Source organism: Pogonomyrmex barbatus, unplaced genomic scaffold, assembly GCF_055798465.1.
Source record: "Pogonomyrmex barbatus isolate J1 unplaced genomic scaffold, ASM5579846v1 scaffold1, whole genome shotgun sequence".
NCBI classification, from domain to species: Eukaryota; Metazoa; Arthropoda; class Insecta; order Hymenoptera; family Formicidae; genus Pogonomyrmex; species Pogonomyrmex barbatus.
The window spans coordinates 14,873,112-14,889,611 of NW_028297098.1; the positions used below are offsets into that span (position 1 = coordinate 14,873,112).

The 16,500-nt window shown below is 47.5% G+C and overlaps 1 protein-coding gene across 2 annotated transcripts in view; it reads left to right on the plus strand.

The window, feature by feature from the left end:
• The first annotated feature begins 8,398 nt into the window (after positions 1-8,398).
• The window catches only part of Dad (Daughters against dpp), a 48,798-nt gene continuing 40,696 nt past the window's right edge, over positions 8,399-16,500 (plus strand). For both annotated transcript variants that reach the window (XM_089085227.1, XM_089085228.1), the window contains exon 1: positions 8,399-11,107. In XM_089085227.1, the coding sequence (XP_088941353.1) occupies positions 10,129-11,107 (979 nt within the window). In that variant the 5' untranslated portion in view covers positions 8,399-10,128. The remainder of the gene's footprint in view (positions 11,108-16,500) is intronic.

Genomic DNA, 16,500 nt, shown 5'->3' on the forward strand with positions numbered 1-16,500 from the left:
CGCTAATGTAAAGTCAGCATTAGCGCCGATCGCATGCATGTCCGGATCGGCCGATATCATCCAGGAAGTTACAAGTCGCACCTGTCCCGTCATACCTCTCCTACTTTGCCCGCCTCGCTTTTGCTGGCAGTGCCGTCGGCTGCGATATCTCGCCCTCGCCGACGCGACGCCCGGCCGCTGACAACGTCGACGCAGGTGTTCCGTCAGACGGCCGGCGCGGCGGTTTTCGCGTCGCGCCAAAGCGGAGGCTTCCGGTGGCACACAGCCTCGCGTCCGGTATGAAAAAAAGAGAGAGAGAGAGAGAGAGAGAGAGAGAGAAAGAGAGAGAGAGAGGAAACGAGGAGAACGAGGTGCGCGATCGGGTACCGTGTATCCGTTCGATTATAGAGAGAGGTTGCCGAGCACGGCGGCGTCGGTAAAAAAAGAAAGGAAATGAATTACGGCGCCGGGAGTCATTAAAAACGAAATGTATCATTGTCGCTCGTTATAATACGAGCGATAATGATACAATTACGAGTATACGTTGGCAGTTTTTGAAGTAGCTGCGAAAATCCTTCGGTTCTTTTTTTTTTTTTTTCTTTCAGTGCCTTGTATGTATATACAAGATATTTTTGTCTCCCGTGCGCTCCCCTTCCGCTCTCGGAGACTCAGATTAACTCAAGTTACGTTTTATCGTCGCGACTTAAACGCGCGTATTTCCTCGTGGCAACCACCGGCAGAAATATCTCGGCGACACAGACGGAGGCGAGCCGGTACCAGTGGGTTTCCACACCCGTGTACACGCCTGTGTCCCTCGTTTTTATGGAACAATCGTTAATCGCATACGCGACCAGTTGATCGAATATATTTAAATCCGTGAGGAGTTAAGTAGGAACACCGGCGCCAGCGATGCAGACGATTACGTACCCGAGTCCGTCGAGCGTGCAATGCGTCGCGCCGCCCGGAGGTGCCGACCGACCGGATTTTTCCATTTGCAAACGGACGTCGATGTCGTTAATGCCAGCCGAATTTCCATAACCGGCAAGGAGAGAGCGAGAAAACGAGAGAGACAGAGCCCATATGCCGTCCGACTGACAGGTGCACAAAACGTTGTTAGCAGCGAGCGCGAACAATGGGGCGCCGTCGCGGTCGAGCGCTTTTTGTCCTTTGTAAATTTGCCGTTCAATTATAATGGGCATTCATTCTTCCTTTTTTTTGTTCCTTATTTGCAAGCATAATGTCAGAAAAACTCGATCGCTATTGATAAGACTGATTGCCGCTCGTAGTGCTGAGTTGTGACTGTAATCGTTTAGCGCCACGCGCGCCTCGTGCTTCGTTTTACATGGAATAATATATTTTTATAAGAAACGTTTACCTCTCGTCTGTCTAAACATTTAGCGCCAGCGACGTGAAATAATATGCCATTAGCTATAAAGACCTGTCCAAGCTTTCCGCGTGATGTTCCCGCGTCGGTTCTCGCGACGCAGATACGCGCGAGCGACGCACAATGATAAACAGCTAGGAGCCTCAAATGATTGGTGATCCCCGACATGCGTTCCAACACCTCGGTCCATCGGGGGGGGGGGGGGGGGTTACTGAAAAAGATTCCGCGCCGGTCCCAAGAATAGCCCGAAACGTCTCCGCGCTTCGCGGAAGATGAATTATAGCGAAATCGTGAGAGAGGAAGGAGGAGAGAGAGAGAGAGAGAGAGAGAGAGAGAGAGAGAGAGAGAGAGAGAGAGAGAGAGAGAGAGAGAGAGAGAGAGAGTAGTCCGCTCTCGCTGTGCCACCGCTCTCTTCGAAGAACGACGACGATCGCTCTCCCTTGGAATTTGGAGCGTTGACATCGGCGCCTCGCGGAGTAGACTTAGACACTTGACTCAAGAATGCCGGGCCAAAAAGATCCCCCGGTCAAGTAAAACTAACGTCGCGTCAACGTCTGACCGTAAAGAAGTACAAGACATGAAAAATAACAGTCATTTGTTTTGTTTTTTTTTTTTTTTTTTTTTTTATCAATAAATTGTAGACTCCGATGACACTATGGCGACATTTATCGATTTCTCGTAGATCTCGGGTGTTTGCGGGAATTAAAAGTAAATTTTTGCTTCTCTTTATACACGTACTCGTATTTTCGCGTACTCGTAACCGCTAAGGCACAAGAATGCCGTGACTAAAAATGTTTTCCATACGAGTGGCCGCTCCCTCGTTTGCGCGCGGCGTGACAACGTCAGCGCGTCGTCAATCATACTCCTCTGTCTCGGCGCTGCTTATTCTCGGAAGGTCTCCAGGAAAATTCGCCCGGCACGTTTTTCTTGTTTTTCGCGCATGATCTTTCTATTAGTTAGTCTTTTAGTAACGTCGCGAAAATTCAAATTAGCCATTCATTAGAGGCGACTCGAGAGACGTCGGGCCTCGCTCGTCGCGAAATGTTTATCCCATCGCCGTGGCCGTCATTATTTCTCCAACTTAGCGAGGCGCAATTAATGTGTGTCGCGATTAACGGACGCGATACGCATAATTTCAAGTAGCCAGTCGAGCGGATAACGAGTGTGCGCGCGTGTTAATCCCGCGCAAAGTGGAAAAGCACGTCGTTTACCGACGATAATTGGCGGAGGATAGTTTACCGGACGTTCATTAATAATCCCTTTCGAAGACGTGCGACGGAGGGCACGAGTATAACGAGCGTTCGTCGAAAGATGACGTGACGTCCTATTGAGAGAGAGAGAGAGAGAGAGAGAGAGAGAGAGAGAGAGAGAGAGAACGAGCGTCTCATTTTATTTACGCAATGCTCGCGACATTCCTGTCGCGCTGCATTGTTTTAGCAGGTGTCGGTGACTGATGTGCCTCGACGTGTCTATGCGATTCGTATTTGGTGTTGTATATTTTAACAACATTCCATATGCGCACATTACGCCAATGGTACTTCGTCGATAGGCGTATCTAATTCGACTATCAGCCCTTCACTGTACAATCATACGTATTTCAACCGATTTCTATTTCTGGACGTTTCTCGGAATTTCAAAGATAATTAAATTGTACTACATTTTATTTATTTTTTTTTTTTTCCTAAAATAAAATACAGATATTCTAGGAAGTTGGAAGAGCGTTCACGAATTTTTATAGATTCTTTGAACCATTTTTCAAACGGATGAAAAATAGTGGTTCAAATTTTAGCATTCGCAGGCGATGCGATAACAAGGTTGTTTAAAATTCTTACGATTCATTAATTCTCTCTTTTAAGTGGCGGAATATTTTGATGTTCTCTTGACGAGACTATTACATCGACGTTTCGTCCGACGCATAGTACAACGGTCATCCATCCGTCTGTGCCATCAGTGCGATATGTCAAACATGGCGCCATGTCCCGCGGAGTGGTGGCGAGCATGCGAGTAATTTTCGCGTTTGGAAATAGAACGAAATAAAAGTACGATCGCGCCACTATCCTAGGCCGTTTCGTGCTGCACGCATTCGCTCATAGTTCACAATCTTATGGCAGCTCGCGCGGTCATCGTCCAATAATAATTATAACATCCTCTACATTAAATTTATCGACGTATATTAATTGAAAAAAAAAAAATCACAGTTTTTCAGAATGCTTTTGGAAGGTTATACATTTCATATTTTTTGCTCGCGATATATCGCGATTAATTAAAGAATTTTACCTTTACGGTGTAAAAATATTAAAATGTATGCGCAGATAAGATAATTATTCAAATTATCTGTTCGAAGAAGGCCTCCGTTTGTTTTTCTTACTTATTTCCGCAAAATCTATTTGCCAGAGTAAACACAGGAATGCTGAAGAGACGCCTTGTATTCTCGAGTCGGAATAATTCGTGCGTCTCTCATTGCAGGATATATGGACAAATAAACGCTCTTCATTCCACTCTATCCTTCCCTCTCCTTCCCTCCCCCGTCTCTTTCTACTTCTTCCTTAACGTTCAAGCCAACTAAAGGAATTTTTCTTGTTGCGAACCGTCCATATACCTTGGGCTAGGGCTGCCTTGATCGACATTTAATTGGGCCAAGACATCCAGGCACCGAGAAACGCAGACGGCCCTGAGGAGTTTACCGAGAGAGCTTTACCAGCCGAAAGGGAGGGCAGGGGGAATTCTCTCTCCGGGCGAGGAACGAGAGCGCAAGAGATGTGGAACGAAGGAAGAGGTAAAGGCGGAAAAACAAGAAAGAAAGAGAGGGAGTGAGGGAGAGGCACTGCGTTCGCGCGGAGGCCAGGCGTCTGATTACTAGCCAACGCAGGACGCCAGACGTACATAACTAAATAACTTCCTAAATTCTATATCATTTTGGAGCGGGCTCCGACGGGTGAAATAGCGTGTCTAGACCTACGGCGCGACTCGTTGCGAGAGAGAGAGAGAGAGAGAGAGAGAGAGAGAGAGAGAGAGAGAGAGAGGGGGGGGGTTAGTAGGGACAGGTTCGCGTCGGAGTCTGGCGAATGTGATATCTGTCACTGCGATTCGTTCCGTCGTATTCAATAAATTAAGATTAAGGAGAGTAGGAATTTTATTTATAATATAAAGCTGATTTTGTGGATTTTTACTCGACTCGATCTCTAAATATCACATTATTATTTGTTGCTCGACAGATTAATTTCATACTACTTAGCTTCCATTGCATTTATTATAAATTAATCCAATTTCATTCCGCTAGTTAATTCAATTAAATATTTTTCGAGATGAGATCTCGTGAGATCTCGTGCAAAGCGCTTTTTAAAATGGTCGATTGTAAAAACGAGGTATCAAGTTGAAATATTATAAATTGCTTTGTTATTTTAATTTCCATCACACAAATCGCGCATTCCATTGATTACGACCTTCTATCGTTCGCACGTATGTTTGACGAGGGAACTTCATATTCGCTCGGAAATTCCAATCTTAATACAACTTCGACACAAGTCTCGTTTTCTCTAAACGTCGCTACCGGGCGATGACGGCAATGAAATATGGACATCGGAATATGGAAAAAAACATAATAGCACTTGGAAAAAGAGACCTGGCGAGTTATATACTACGGTGTGGGGCGTTTCGATTATAGAAAAACGAAATTATAGGCTTCCGTACTTATAAAACCGTCGTCGGGGCCGAAGCTATGCGGCCTATTACAAAATTGCGTTCACGGGATCGCGCGCGAAACGAGTTTCTAAAATTAGAGAATTTATGAGCGACGATCCTTTCTCGGTTCCGCCCGATGGGAGATATACGCCATTCGCGATCCTTTTTTAACATTTCGGCCAAACATTCGGTCTCGTTCCTCCGCATTGGTCGACACCGCGAAATCCAAATTAAACGCGACATTTCTTTCTCTTTCGGATAACCCACGTAAATCGCGAGATTTATATATACGCGCGCTATTAGGTGGCCGATTAGGCAACGACACGCCGTTATTTTTCACGCGTTGACGATCCACACCTGTTGATTCGGGGCTAAAACTTTTTCAAGCTCTCCACACTCGACGTTCGTTTATTTTTGAACGTTGAGTTTTGGGAATTAGTTTCGCTAACGGCGAAAAGTAATTATTTTTGAATGTAAATACACAGAAAAAAATTACTCTTAAATCAAGATTATATATTCTTATATATAAGCAAAAATATTATAATCTTCTTGGAGAAATTTTAATGTTGATGCAAACACAAATATTCTCATATTCAAGCAAGAATATTATGAGCTTTATATAGATTTTTAATCTTGAGTTGAGAAAAAATAATACTTGCATCAATATAAATTGAATCAAATCAAAACTGAAATTTTTAAGAAGATTATAATGTTCTTACTTATATACGAGAATATTTTTCTTGATTTAAGACTAATTCTTTTTTTGTACACAGATGCAGATAATAAAACAAAAGTGCGTAATAAATTTGTGTTGCAGATTAGGCATCTATGTTAATGAGCGCGGTCAACAATGCAATTCTCAGTGTTTGGTAAGTATAAAATGACCTTTAAGAGAGAAGTAATCAGTTTCATTTTTTCGAAAGGCAGAGAACTTCCGAAGCACGTAAACGTCTTCGTTTCCGCAATTATTCTTTATGCGCTCAAAAAAATATTTCCATCGGCATCTTTCCGTTTCCTTTGTCATACGACATAGCGGTACTTCTTTGTGTTATCGGTAAGAGAGACATGATGGTCGGGTATCTTCTTCGTGGGCGACATAGTGACTAAAATTTGTCCTGGAATGTTGACCCTCGAAGGGAAGCGCAATGCCGGCGTCTGTCTGATCGTCTGACGACCGATAATAATTTGACCGTATCCTATTCTTCCTAAACGTCTAAACCCGTCGTCACCAGTCCCTTTATATAAAGAAGAGACTCGACTATTTTCAATGAAACGCATCTCGGAATACGCAGAAGTGAGATCATTCATTCAGAGACAGTGACGTTTTATTTTTGAATGAATTTAAATAAATTAACGACGCGAGATTATTTAACACACTTGAATTCGGTCTTTTCGAATTCCAGAATATCGCGAAGTGAGAGAGATTCATATATTCGTGCATATAAAAGCTGCATTCGGCGGAGCGAGCTATTAGCGCTATCACGTCATTCTATCTTTATCGCTCATTAGTCGTAAAGAATAATGCGACGGCGCTAATAGCGCGCTGCTCCCCGAACGCGGCCAAAGGCCGTAGAGAGATCCGATTCGAATTCGAGCCTCGAGAGAAAAAGCCTCGTTGAGATTTCGCGCCGAGCCGGCGTATGTACGTGCCTCGATTTCGCGAGGCGCCGGTGCGCCGCGCCGCGCCGCGCCACGCCGCGCCACGCCGAGTCTGCGGGTTATTCGGCGACCGGAGCGCCACCGTCGACGCGGCCATGTTTGACGGTCTCTTTCGCTCTTGTGTGTTTAGTATGCTACGGTCGGTGTGTCGGCGCGTTGTCAAGATAGGACGAGTGGAGCGGGAGTCGAGCTGGCGAAACGCTGGTGAGGCGTGAGAGAGGTGGAAGATCAGGCGGAGCGGTAGGGGCGACGACGGCCGGTAGCGGCAGCGGTGGTGGAGGAAATCGGGGTGCGCGGCGCGCTCGGTGACGGAGAACCTCGTGCGTACCAGTCGCATTGCCGAGCTTAGCCGAGTCGGAGTCGGCGAGTCAGTCGTGCGCGCCCCGCGGTTGGTCGGTGTGCAACAGTTCGTCCTGTACACCGACGGCGTTGATATTCGTCGCGCAAATACGATACGAGATATAAAGGTGAAGAAGAAGGAAGAAAAAGACAAGGGGAGAAGAGCGGAAGACGAGTGCTCGAGAGCTCTGGCAAAGAAGCAGCGACAAGTGGCGATCTCGTTCGTAACTGCACGAGACATCGACGTCGCTGATCATCGGAGAAGCGCCGTTCTCTCCGTGGCGCCGTACGTTCGACCTTTCTCTCTCTTTTTATCTCTCTTTCTCTTCCCCTTCCCCTCCCCCCCTCTCTTTCTTTCTCTCTGCTCCCATCCTCCCGTTGAGTTATACATCCAGATTCCGTCTCGCGTACATCGTACGTGCCGATATCTCCAACTTCCCTTCCCCTCAGTCCTCCCTACGACGTATCTCTCGCTCTCTCCGTCGTTCGCACGATCGCGCTCGTTCTCTCGTTCTCTCGATCGTGAGAGTACCGCCCCTGCCGTGAGTGTGTCGCTCGCGTTCTGTCCCGCGGGGGCCAGCGATTTTAAGTATGTGACCAGTGCGCGTCCTCGCGGTTGGTCGAACGGTAAGCGCGGCGAGCGAGTTTTCCACGAGAAAATCGGCGGAGGCGACGGAAGGGCGATGAGTGTCGGGAGTCATCGTACCGGCGTTGTGTTGTCACGGTGGTGAAGCGCGTGGAAACGTGTAGCGCGAAGAGATACAAGAAGAAAGAAGAGAGAAGGACGGACGATGCGAGCGGAAAATGTCACTTGGTGATACGCGTGCACGGATGACGGGGAGTGATCGACGAAGCGACGCTCGCGAGTCTGAGGTTGTCCAAGTGTCGCCGCAGCGGCGGTGGTGGTGGTGGTGGTGGTGGTGGCAGCGGTCGTCGCCGCCGCCGTCGTCGTCGTCGTCGTCGTCGTCGTCGTCGTCGTCGTCGTCGTCGTCGCCGTCGCCGCCGTCGTCGTCGTCGTCGTCGCCGCCGCCGTCGTCGTCGTCGTCGTCGTCGTCGTCGTCGTCGTCGTCGTCGCCGTCGCCGTCGTCGCCGTCGTCGCCGTCGTCGCCGTCGTCGCCGTCGTCGCCGTCGTCGCCGTCGTCGCCGTCGTCGCCGTCGTCGCCGTCGTCGCCGTCGTCGCCGTCGTCGTCGTCGTCGTCGCCGTCGTCGTCGTCGCCGTCGTCGTCGTCGTCGACGTCGCCGTTGTCGCCGCCGTCATCATCGTCGTTGTCGTTGCCATCGTCCCTACACGGTGCCGGCAACGTGGTGCCGGCATCGACGACGATACGAGGGCCGGCTCATCGGGAGCAGGAGGCCCGATATCGCGCTCCGCGAGCATCATCAAAATCAAATTATCGCACGACGGCAACGTTCCCATCGTCAACGTCGTCACCGAGTCTGTTATCGCCGCGTCAACAGCTGGCGAGAATCGTGGCGAACTCATCCTGAAGGGAAATTCTCGCGCGACGCGACGTCGCCGGCGTGTATACACCGCGCGCACCGTCTCGTAAAGTGCATACGTATATTGTATACATACACGTACACACATAGAGACATATACATATATACGCGCGTGTTCGGTGTGCTGGGTCGCGAGGTTAAGGCACCGCATCGCCCTCGATACGCGACGGCCGAGGAAAGTAAAGGCCGGGTGTCGTGCGTGCGCCGACCGATTCGTTTCGTGTTCACCCTCTTCTCCCTCCCTTCCGTTCCTCCCTCTCTTCCTTCTCTCGTTCTTCCCTTTCTCCTCTCTCCATCATCTTCCCCCCCCCCTCTCCGCTTTCTTACCCTGTCTCTTCTTTCTCGTCGCTCCGGCTCCCGCATACGTGTGTGTAACGGATAAGAAGCGTACCAGTAGCAGCGCGCGCGTTCATCGGTGGTACCTCGGCAGTGACAGCGTGTGCGTGTGTGCATGCGTGCGCACGTACATGCGCGCGTGCGATCGTCCGAATCGTGCGCCGCGTGGTGCGTCTTGTACATACGTCGTCGAACGGCGACGTGTGCCGTACGCGTCGACTGGCGCGTCCGCGAGTCGGCTGTCCGCGATGTCGACAGTGGCTCGCCGCATACACGATCGTCGTGCAGATTACCTGCGAGGATACCGCGAGGTGATACCGATACCGTCCAAGATAAGCGCCTGGACACGTGAGAGAAGCTAGGGTGCGAGGTTTCGAGGAACCGAGGCTCCCGCGGCTCCGTGAAAGAGAGGAGAGGACGAGAAATAAATGAGAGTTCAAGGTCAGCCGGTAGTGCTGTTGGACTTGGAGCACGTTCGTGCGTGGCCAAAAAAACTTATCCGAATAAGAAGGTGGACCGTGTGTTCCTCGCCATCGCCGCACGTTGGAAGTCCGAAATATCGTCGGGAGAATAACGCGCACGCCGCCGCACCGCCAGTCGTCGATCGGAGAAACGAAGAAACGGGACAGTGTCGGAAAAGCGAGAGGAGAGAGAAAGAGGAGAATCTCGCGTGAAGCTGCTCCGGCCGCGTCGTGCCACACGTTGGACTGTCACACTATTTCGGGACCGTGATCCAAAGTGCGCGCGCGAGATACGCGCGCGGACATAAATAAATATACGCGCTTGCGCGAGCGACTTGCCGCGACTGTGTTGTGTGCGTGTGTGTGAAAGAGGGGGAGAGAGAGAAAGAGAGAAAGAAAGAGAGAGAGAGAGAGAGAGTGTAGGCTCCATCATCTGTGATTTTTTTTCGTGTACGCGAAGAGGTGTTTTTCGTTGACAGTGCGTATTTGGTGTTTGTTGAAGAGAAGAAAGAAAGAAGAAGAAGAAGAAGAAAAAGAAGAAGAAGAAGAAGAAGAAGAAGAAGAAGCAGAGGAAGAGGAGGAAGGAGGACACTTCGCGGAGGAGGGTGTTCGAAGAGGGAAGTCGCGCACGAGCGACCGCGTGTCGCGTGTTGTACGCGCGTGGTGCGCACGCGTTCGAGATCCAGCCCTCATCCCACCCCCGCCCCTGGAGCCTCCTTTTGATTTTTCCTACGGCGGCTACGTTGAAAAGGACTGGCCACCAAATGCGCGTACCACAAATCCTGTTTCATGTTGATGTTCTGGAGCAAACGGACGGTGCTTACTAGACGTCTGCTAAAGGCCAAGGTCCGTGGAGAGCATGAAACCGAGTGTGAAGCTCAAGAGGATTCATCGTCACGTACGTTTCATCGCACGAGCAGCAGCAACGCGTGCGGCGTCGCCGCTGGCTACGACAACAACACGGGCAGTAACAACAACAAAGCAACGACGACGGGCCGACAAGTGAGCAGGGTAGCGGCGCGTGGGACAGCGTTGCCGGGGAGCGGTGCGGGGGCAGGAGGAGGAAGTGGCGACGGCGGCGGCGCGGTGGGTTACGGGGGACGCAACGCCGCGTCCAACAGGCTGCATCAGGGCTGTTGCGGCGGCGATACGAGCCAGGATGACGACGAGCAGCAACAGAATCACGGCCGGCTGCTGAGGTGCAAGGAGCTCCTGAAAACGCTCAAGGAGAATCAGTTGGAGATGCTGCTGACCGCCGTCGAGAGCTACGGCGCCGACCTGGGCTCGTGCGTCCTTGTGCCGCGACAGCAGCGACAACCGGCCGACAACTATCCTTACGACCAGCAACACGAGCAACAGCAATATCACGGCAGCAACGGCAGGCCGCACCGTCATCACGCCCGTCACTTTCATCAGCGTCGCTATCGTCACTATCGGCACCACCGCTCCAGCAGACACCATCGCTCGTCCTCGGTCGAGGACGATCAGGAGAGCTGCTGCTCCGCGTCGGAGGACTCGTCGTCCGCGTCGCCGATGAGATCGGCGAGAAGCGACGACGGGGGCGGTGTCGTCGTGCCGGTGAGAGGATCGGCGGCCGGGAGGAGCGCCGGCGCGCCCTACGATCCGCACCTGCTCTGCTGCCAGATCTGGCGGTGGCCGGATCTCGAGCACTCCTCGGAGCTCAAGAGACTACCTATGTGTCATTCCGCTAAAGATCCCGTATACATTTGCTGCAACCCTTACCACTGGAGCCGGCTCTGCAGACCCGGTAAGTGAAACGATTTTGCGCTTCTTTTTCGCTCTTCTTTCGCGTTTATTATTTTGTTATCGTGAAAAGTAAGTCGAACAGACCTGAGCGGAATTTTCGAAGGAAAATGTATTACGTCTCGTGCTTATCGCAAATACTCGTAAAAATGGACGGAAACTAAAGTTACCTTAGAATTTTATACATAACAGCATATTTTCCATTCCTTCCAACATCCTGAATAAGCTGTGTTTTTGCTTGTGTCTTTTACGGTTATTTATTGACTGTGAAGAAGGGAAAGGATAGTTTCCGCCCATTTTCACAAATGTCTTAAAGAAACCTTAATATATCTTTTCTTGCTTAGGATGATGATTCAATATGACTACTCAGGAACCTTAAAGATTAAAATCAAAATAAATATCGATGTTCGATATATCGAGTAATCATAATGGCAAAATAATATAAAAGGCATATAATAGTCAAAGATGAATAGTGAAAATTGTCAATTACAAATAAGTTATCCAAAATCATTATGTAGAGTCATAAATTATTTATGATCAATTAGAAACTTATAACACGTAATATGGCTAAGAATTTTATGAAAACAATATCATTTGATACACACTCCGATTATATAACGATCATTATTAAAATGTGCAATTTATATATGTACATCTAATGTTGGTTCTTGATATTGTAATTACCGATTTTATTTACAGAGTCTTGAATCATTTCTTTGATACTATAAATTATTTTATTCTCTTTTGAGTCTAACTAAAAATTATTCGATAATTAAGCGTGAATCTGCATTTAATAAAAAAATCGAGTCACATTAATAGGTTTTTTTACATTTTTTTCGAGAACTATTTTCTGTACAATATTATTGAATGTGTCTATCCGTCGCTGTCAGTATTTAGTCGATAGAATAATTTAACATCACAATGCACAGCTGGCTGCATCGCAACACTAAACCGCAAGCCGAGCGGTTCACTTGTCACCTGTACAGACTTGTTCGATGTTAACGAGTTTAAAGGTTCGGGTAAATGAAATTTATTTGCGATAGGTTTGGTAATCGATGATTTATTCATTTCAAAATGTAAACATAGGTAATATATATTTCCAAAAGGAAAGGTGCCGAATACCTACGATTTTCCACTTGACGAAGCTGAGGAGACAAATGAGAAATAGAAACACCTGTTACTTACGTAAAAGTTCTTGCAAAAACACGCGGTAAAATTTTGTAAGATTAGCGTGCATCGATAATAAAAATTTTTACGATAAAAAATTACATCTAATAACAGCTAAAATTGCTAAAGTTTGCTAAAATTAATATCCATTTTTTTTGATTAAATTAGAGATATCATTAATCGTAATTACGGATTAAAAAAAAAGATTTAATTTAAAATATGTAGTCGATATAATGATATATCTATTTTTTTTTTCTAAAGTTGGAAGGGTACGACATTCAAGCAAGCATCGTCTACTTTTTTCTTTTCAAGTGCGGTCTCTTTAAACTGATACTAAGTCAACCGCTTTAAAAGTTGGAAATCAAATCAAAAGATTTATTTCGCAACTTTGTTCCTCTAATCTTTATGAAATTGACTCCATTTTTTTTTTTTAATTTGGAAAAAAGGAACACTATTAGCAGTTCTATTTGCCTATCAAGAGCTATTGATTATCCTTAAATCAAACAGTCGTTCCCTCTGATTGAGAATTTTAAAATTCTTCAGGAGGGGGAGGGGGCAACTAGAACTGTGCTTAATTTTTTCAAATTCTAACTTTTTCAAAGTTCCAACTTCATAGAGATATTTACATCTTCTTCTCGTTCTCGTACGGAAATCAAATTTATCATCATATATATTCATATCTGCCAAGATCTTCTTATAAGATGCACCGGACGAATGTGTTTATTCATTCATCTAATGATACTTGTGTTAATGGTAGGAAAGTGAAAACTAACACTGAGTCATCGGTAAACTTTACAAGCTTGCGTAGAAATTCTCTGTGGAAATTCAGCAAATGGAATAGATTTCAAACACATGGTAGCTTTAAAAGAAAAAAAAAGAAACGTTTGCTATTTTAATAAGGTTTTAAATAATTTATCATTTTCGTTATCTTTAGATACATGTATTTCGAAATGTGTTTCTTCACTCTGACTTCGCCTGTAAAGAGTTTCTTCAGACATTTTTCAGAACGGTATCTTCGTATGCCTATGTAATGTTGTAAGCTACGCACGGGGTATGACGCACGACTTCGCTATTTACGCAGTGTACTTGTGGCATTTGTTCGGTTTAAAAGAAAGCGTTGAATTTATAGGCCCCACCGGCCTGCGACTGTCCTGCGAGTACGTCGTTTGCGTCGTCTGCGGCGACGTGACTTCAACCGCAAAAAAGCGTCGCATCCTATAAAGCAGGCGGGCGCGAGAAAGGAAACGAACGAGCCAGGCGCCAGCAAAATGCGCCTTTACGTAACCCCGGCGATCGTTTAACCCGTCGCCGCCGCCGTCGCAAAGCCCAAGTCGAGCGAATTCGATCGTACGAATCGTGATGATATTGATGCTTTGATACATCGCCATGCACGCGTGTCACGGCGATGGAATCGATGAATATTAATTATGTTCGATTCAAATATGTAAACTAGATAAAAATATACATATTTGTATCATCTGTGAATAGAGACATATATTAGAAATATATATATATATATATATATATATATATATATATATATATATATATATATATATATATTTGAGAGGTAAATTTTCCAATATTCTTTTTGCTAAAATTTGTAAAACAGAATATTCAAATATTCCCCAGAGGAATAGGCAAATATTTGAAAAATCGTCAAAACTCGTTTCGAATGAAGGAAAATTATGCAATATAGGAAATTACGTCCGATAGCACGAAATCGTGTTTTTTAATTTAATTTTAACTCGCGCTTTTTGGACACACCGTGAATGTGCAAGGCGAACATCAGACGGCACGCCCATAGGCCCGATTAGAAATAAAAAACTTCATATAATAAATATTCGATAACAAAATTTAGCTTGTGTAAAATTGACGAGCGGGAAAAGATACGCCTGGAATATATATTTAATATTTCTCGGTTAAAAGATCCACGTAGGTAAATCACACACAAGTTGATTGAGCCAAGTGAATGCCGGCTAAATAATAAGTCGCGCGCCGCGATGCTCGCTTTTGCCACGGATTATAAGAGCTCGTCTCGCTCGAAGTGGTCGCGATAAATCGAACCGCTGGCGAGTACACGGGTAAAAATCCCGCAGAATCCTGGCAGCGAACGTATCGCAACCGCAAGTGTCGCGATAAAGTTATAAAATCGGTACGTACGGATCGGCATTCCTTAGCCGTGTTTTAAAGACGACATATAATCCGTGCGAGATCGCGCTGAGTAGGAAGAAAAGTGCGACTTTTTCTGCATAAACGCGATGTTCGTTAACATGACCATTCACGCGAGTGTCCACCGGCGCCGGTGGCCTAATCGTGACGACGTCGATTTGTTACAGTCGAGCGCGCCGCGAGCACATTTTATCGATAATATCGAGCGTTTATTGCTGAAAAAAAATCGTGTCGAATAGGCGCGACCGATCCGCCGGCGCGACACCTCAGAAAAAGACTTGCGGAGGTGCGAGATAAAATCGCGACCGTGTTTCGTAATTAACGGCGCGCGACGCCGAGGAAAATAAGCGGATCCTTCGAATTCCACGCTGAGGTTTCCACGGCTAATAATAGCCCGTATGCGATCTCGCTGCGCGTAAGCATGCCCGAGGAAGCGGGCGCATTTGGAGAAAGCGAGCGAGAAGGACGGGTGTCGCGTCGCGCGCGGCAACGACGAAGTAGTCGCGTCAGCTGCGCGAAAATCCCCCCCCTCTCCTTTCCCCCGCCTCCGATCGTGCTCCAGAAAGAAAGATCGGATTCTTGTCGTTAACGCGGGGGGAAAAGACGCGGAGAGAAAGACGTGGAAAGAGCGACGCGCATTGAGAGAAAAGAAAGAAGAATGTGCGAGAATGTAGGCAGGAGATCCGTATTAGACGACGAGAAGGAGCGAGAGAGCGGCGTTTACCAATGGCCACACAATCAAAGTTATGGCCAGAAGGAAATGAATCTAAAAATAAAACGTATATTGGGCGAGTCAGTCGCGCGGCTGGCGGAAAGACGGTGACGCGAAAGTGGGAAGGGTTGGTCGACCGGCACAAGACGACGGTGGCGACGACGGTAGGAGACTGAGAGGAAGAGAAGGAGGGATAGAGAGAGAGAGAGAGAGAGAGAGAGAGAGAGAGAGGAGAGAGAGAGAGAGAGAGAGAGAGAGAGAGAGAGAGAGAGAGAGAGAGAGAGAGAGAGAGAGAGAGAGAGAGCGCACGAATAGACGCGACGCGGCGATGGATGGACGGATGAACCGACGAAGAAAGAGCGAGGCGAGTTTAGTGGGTGAGAATGCGAAAGAGACGAAGGGGGAAGAGCGAGTGGCAGACTGAGGACGGGACGCCGTCGAGCATGTGGTTAGGAAGGGCAGCGACGGCGAGGGAACCGGGGGACCACCGTTCGTCGCGGCGCGGCACGGCGGAACCGTCGGCGGGATCGCACGGAGGGAGGGGGCACGAGGTGGGTCGCGACGGCCGCGAAGAGAGAGGGGGCCGCAGTCCGGCGCCGCTGCGTGTCATTGCTGGCGCCAGCTAATTGTCGAGGCCAGCCGGCATTAGCCGAGGAGGCTGACCGAACTGAGTCGAACTCCATGAAAGCAGGCAGGCAAACGGCTGTTACCCGAAGCTTCGACCAACCCGACTCGACTCCGGTCGCGTTGTGCGGTCAACTCGTTTCTCTCCCTGATTTGTCTTTCGCCCCCCTCTCCCCCCCCCCGTGTTGACTGCTAAAAATCCAGAAAAATATATTTTCAAAATGACACATTGACTTTAGCTTCCTGTTAATGCCAGGTTTGGAAAATAAGATCTCATCACTGAATTTTTTTGAATTCAGAATTTAATTTTTAATATTAGGTGATTGGATCTCGATTTTTGCAAGAAAAAATTTCGTTTCAATGTCCAAAAAGGGAATATTATTTTAGTCTCGTTATGTGATTTTTTTGGGACAATTAGAATATAAGTACGCCTACTTACAGTGCTGACCTTTCGATCGTTGAAATTTTTGAAATTCGTCGGAATTGGGGACAGCGAAGGCGTCGGGAATCTTGGCTGGTACCGATGTTTATTATATATTCTCAATCTCTCTGGGATGCGCGTGTTGGTGATTTCGACGGATCGGGAATAGATTTCCTAGGAATTCGAGTTCTCTCCTTCTCGCGCCGCCGAGAATTCCAAAGGCACTTAGACTCCGTTGTTGAAAACAAAGACTGACCACACACTGAAATGGTATTCCGTGCGGCTCTCATGCTGACATTCA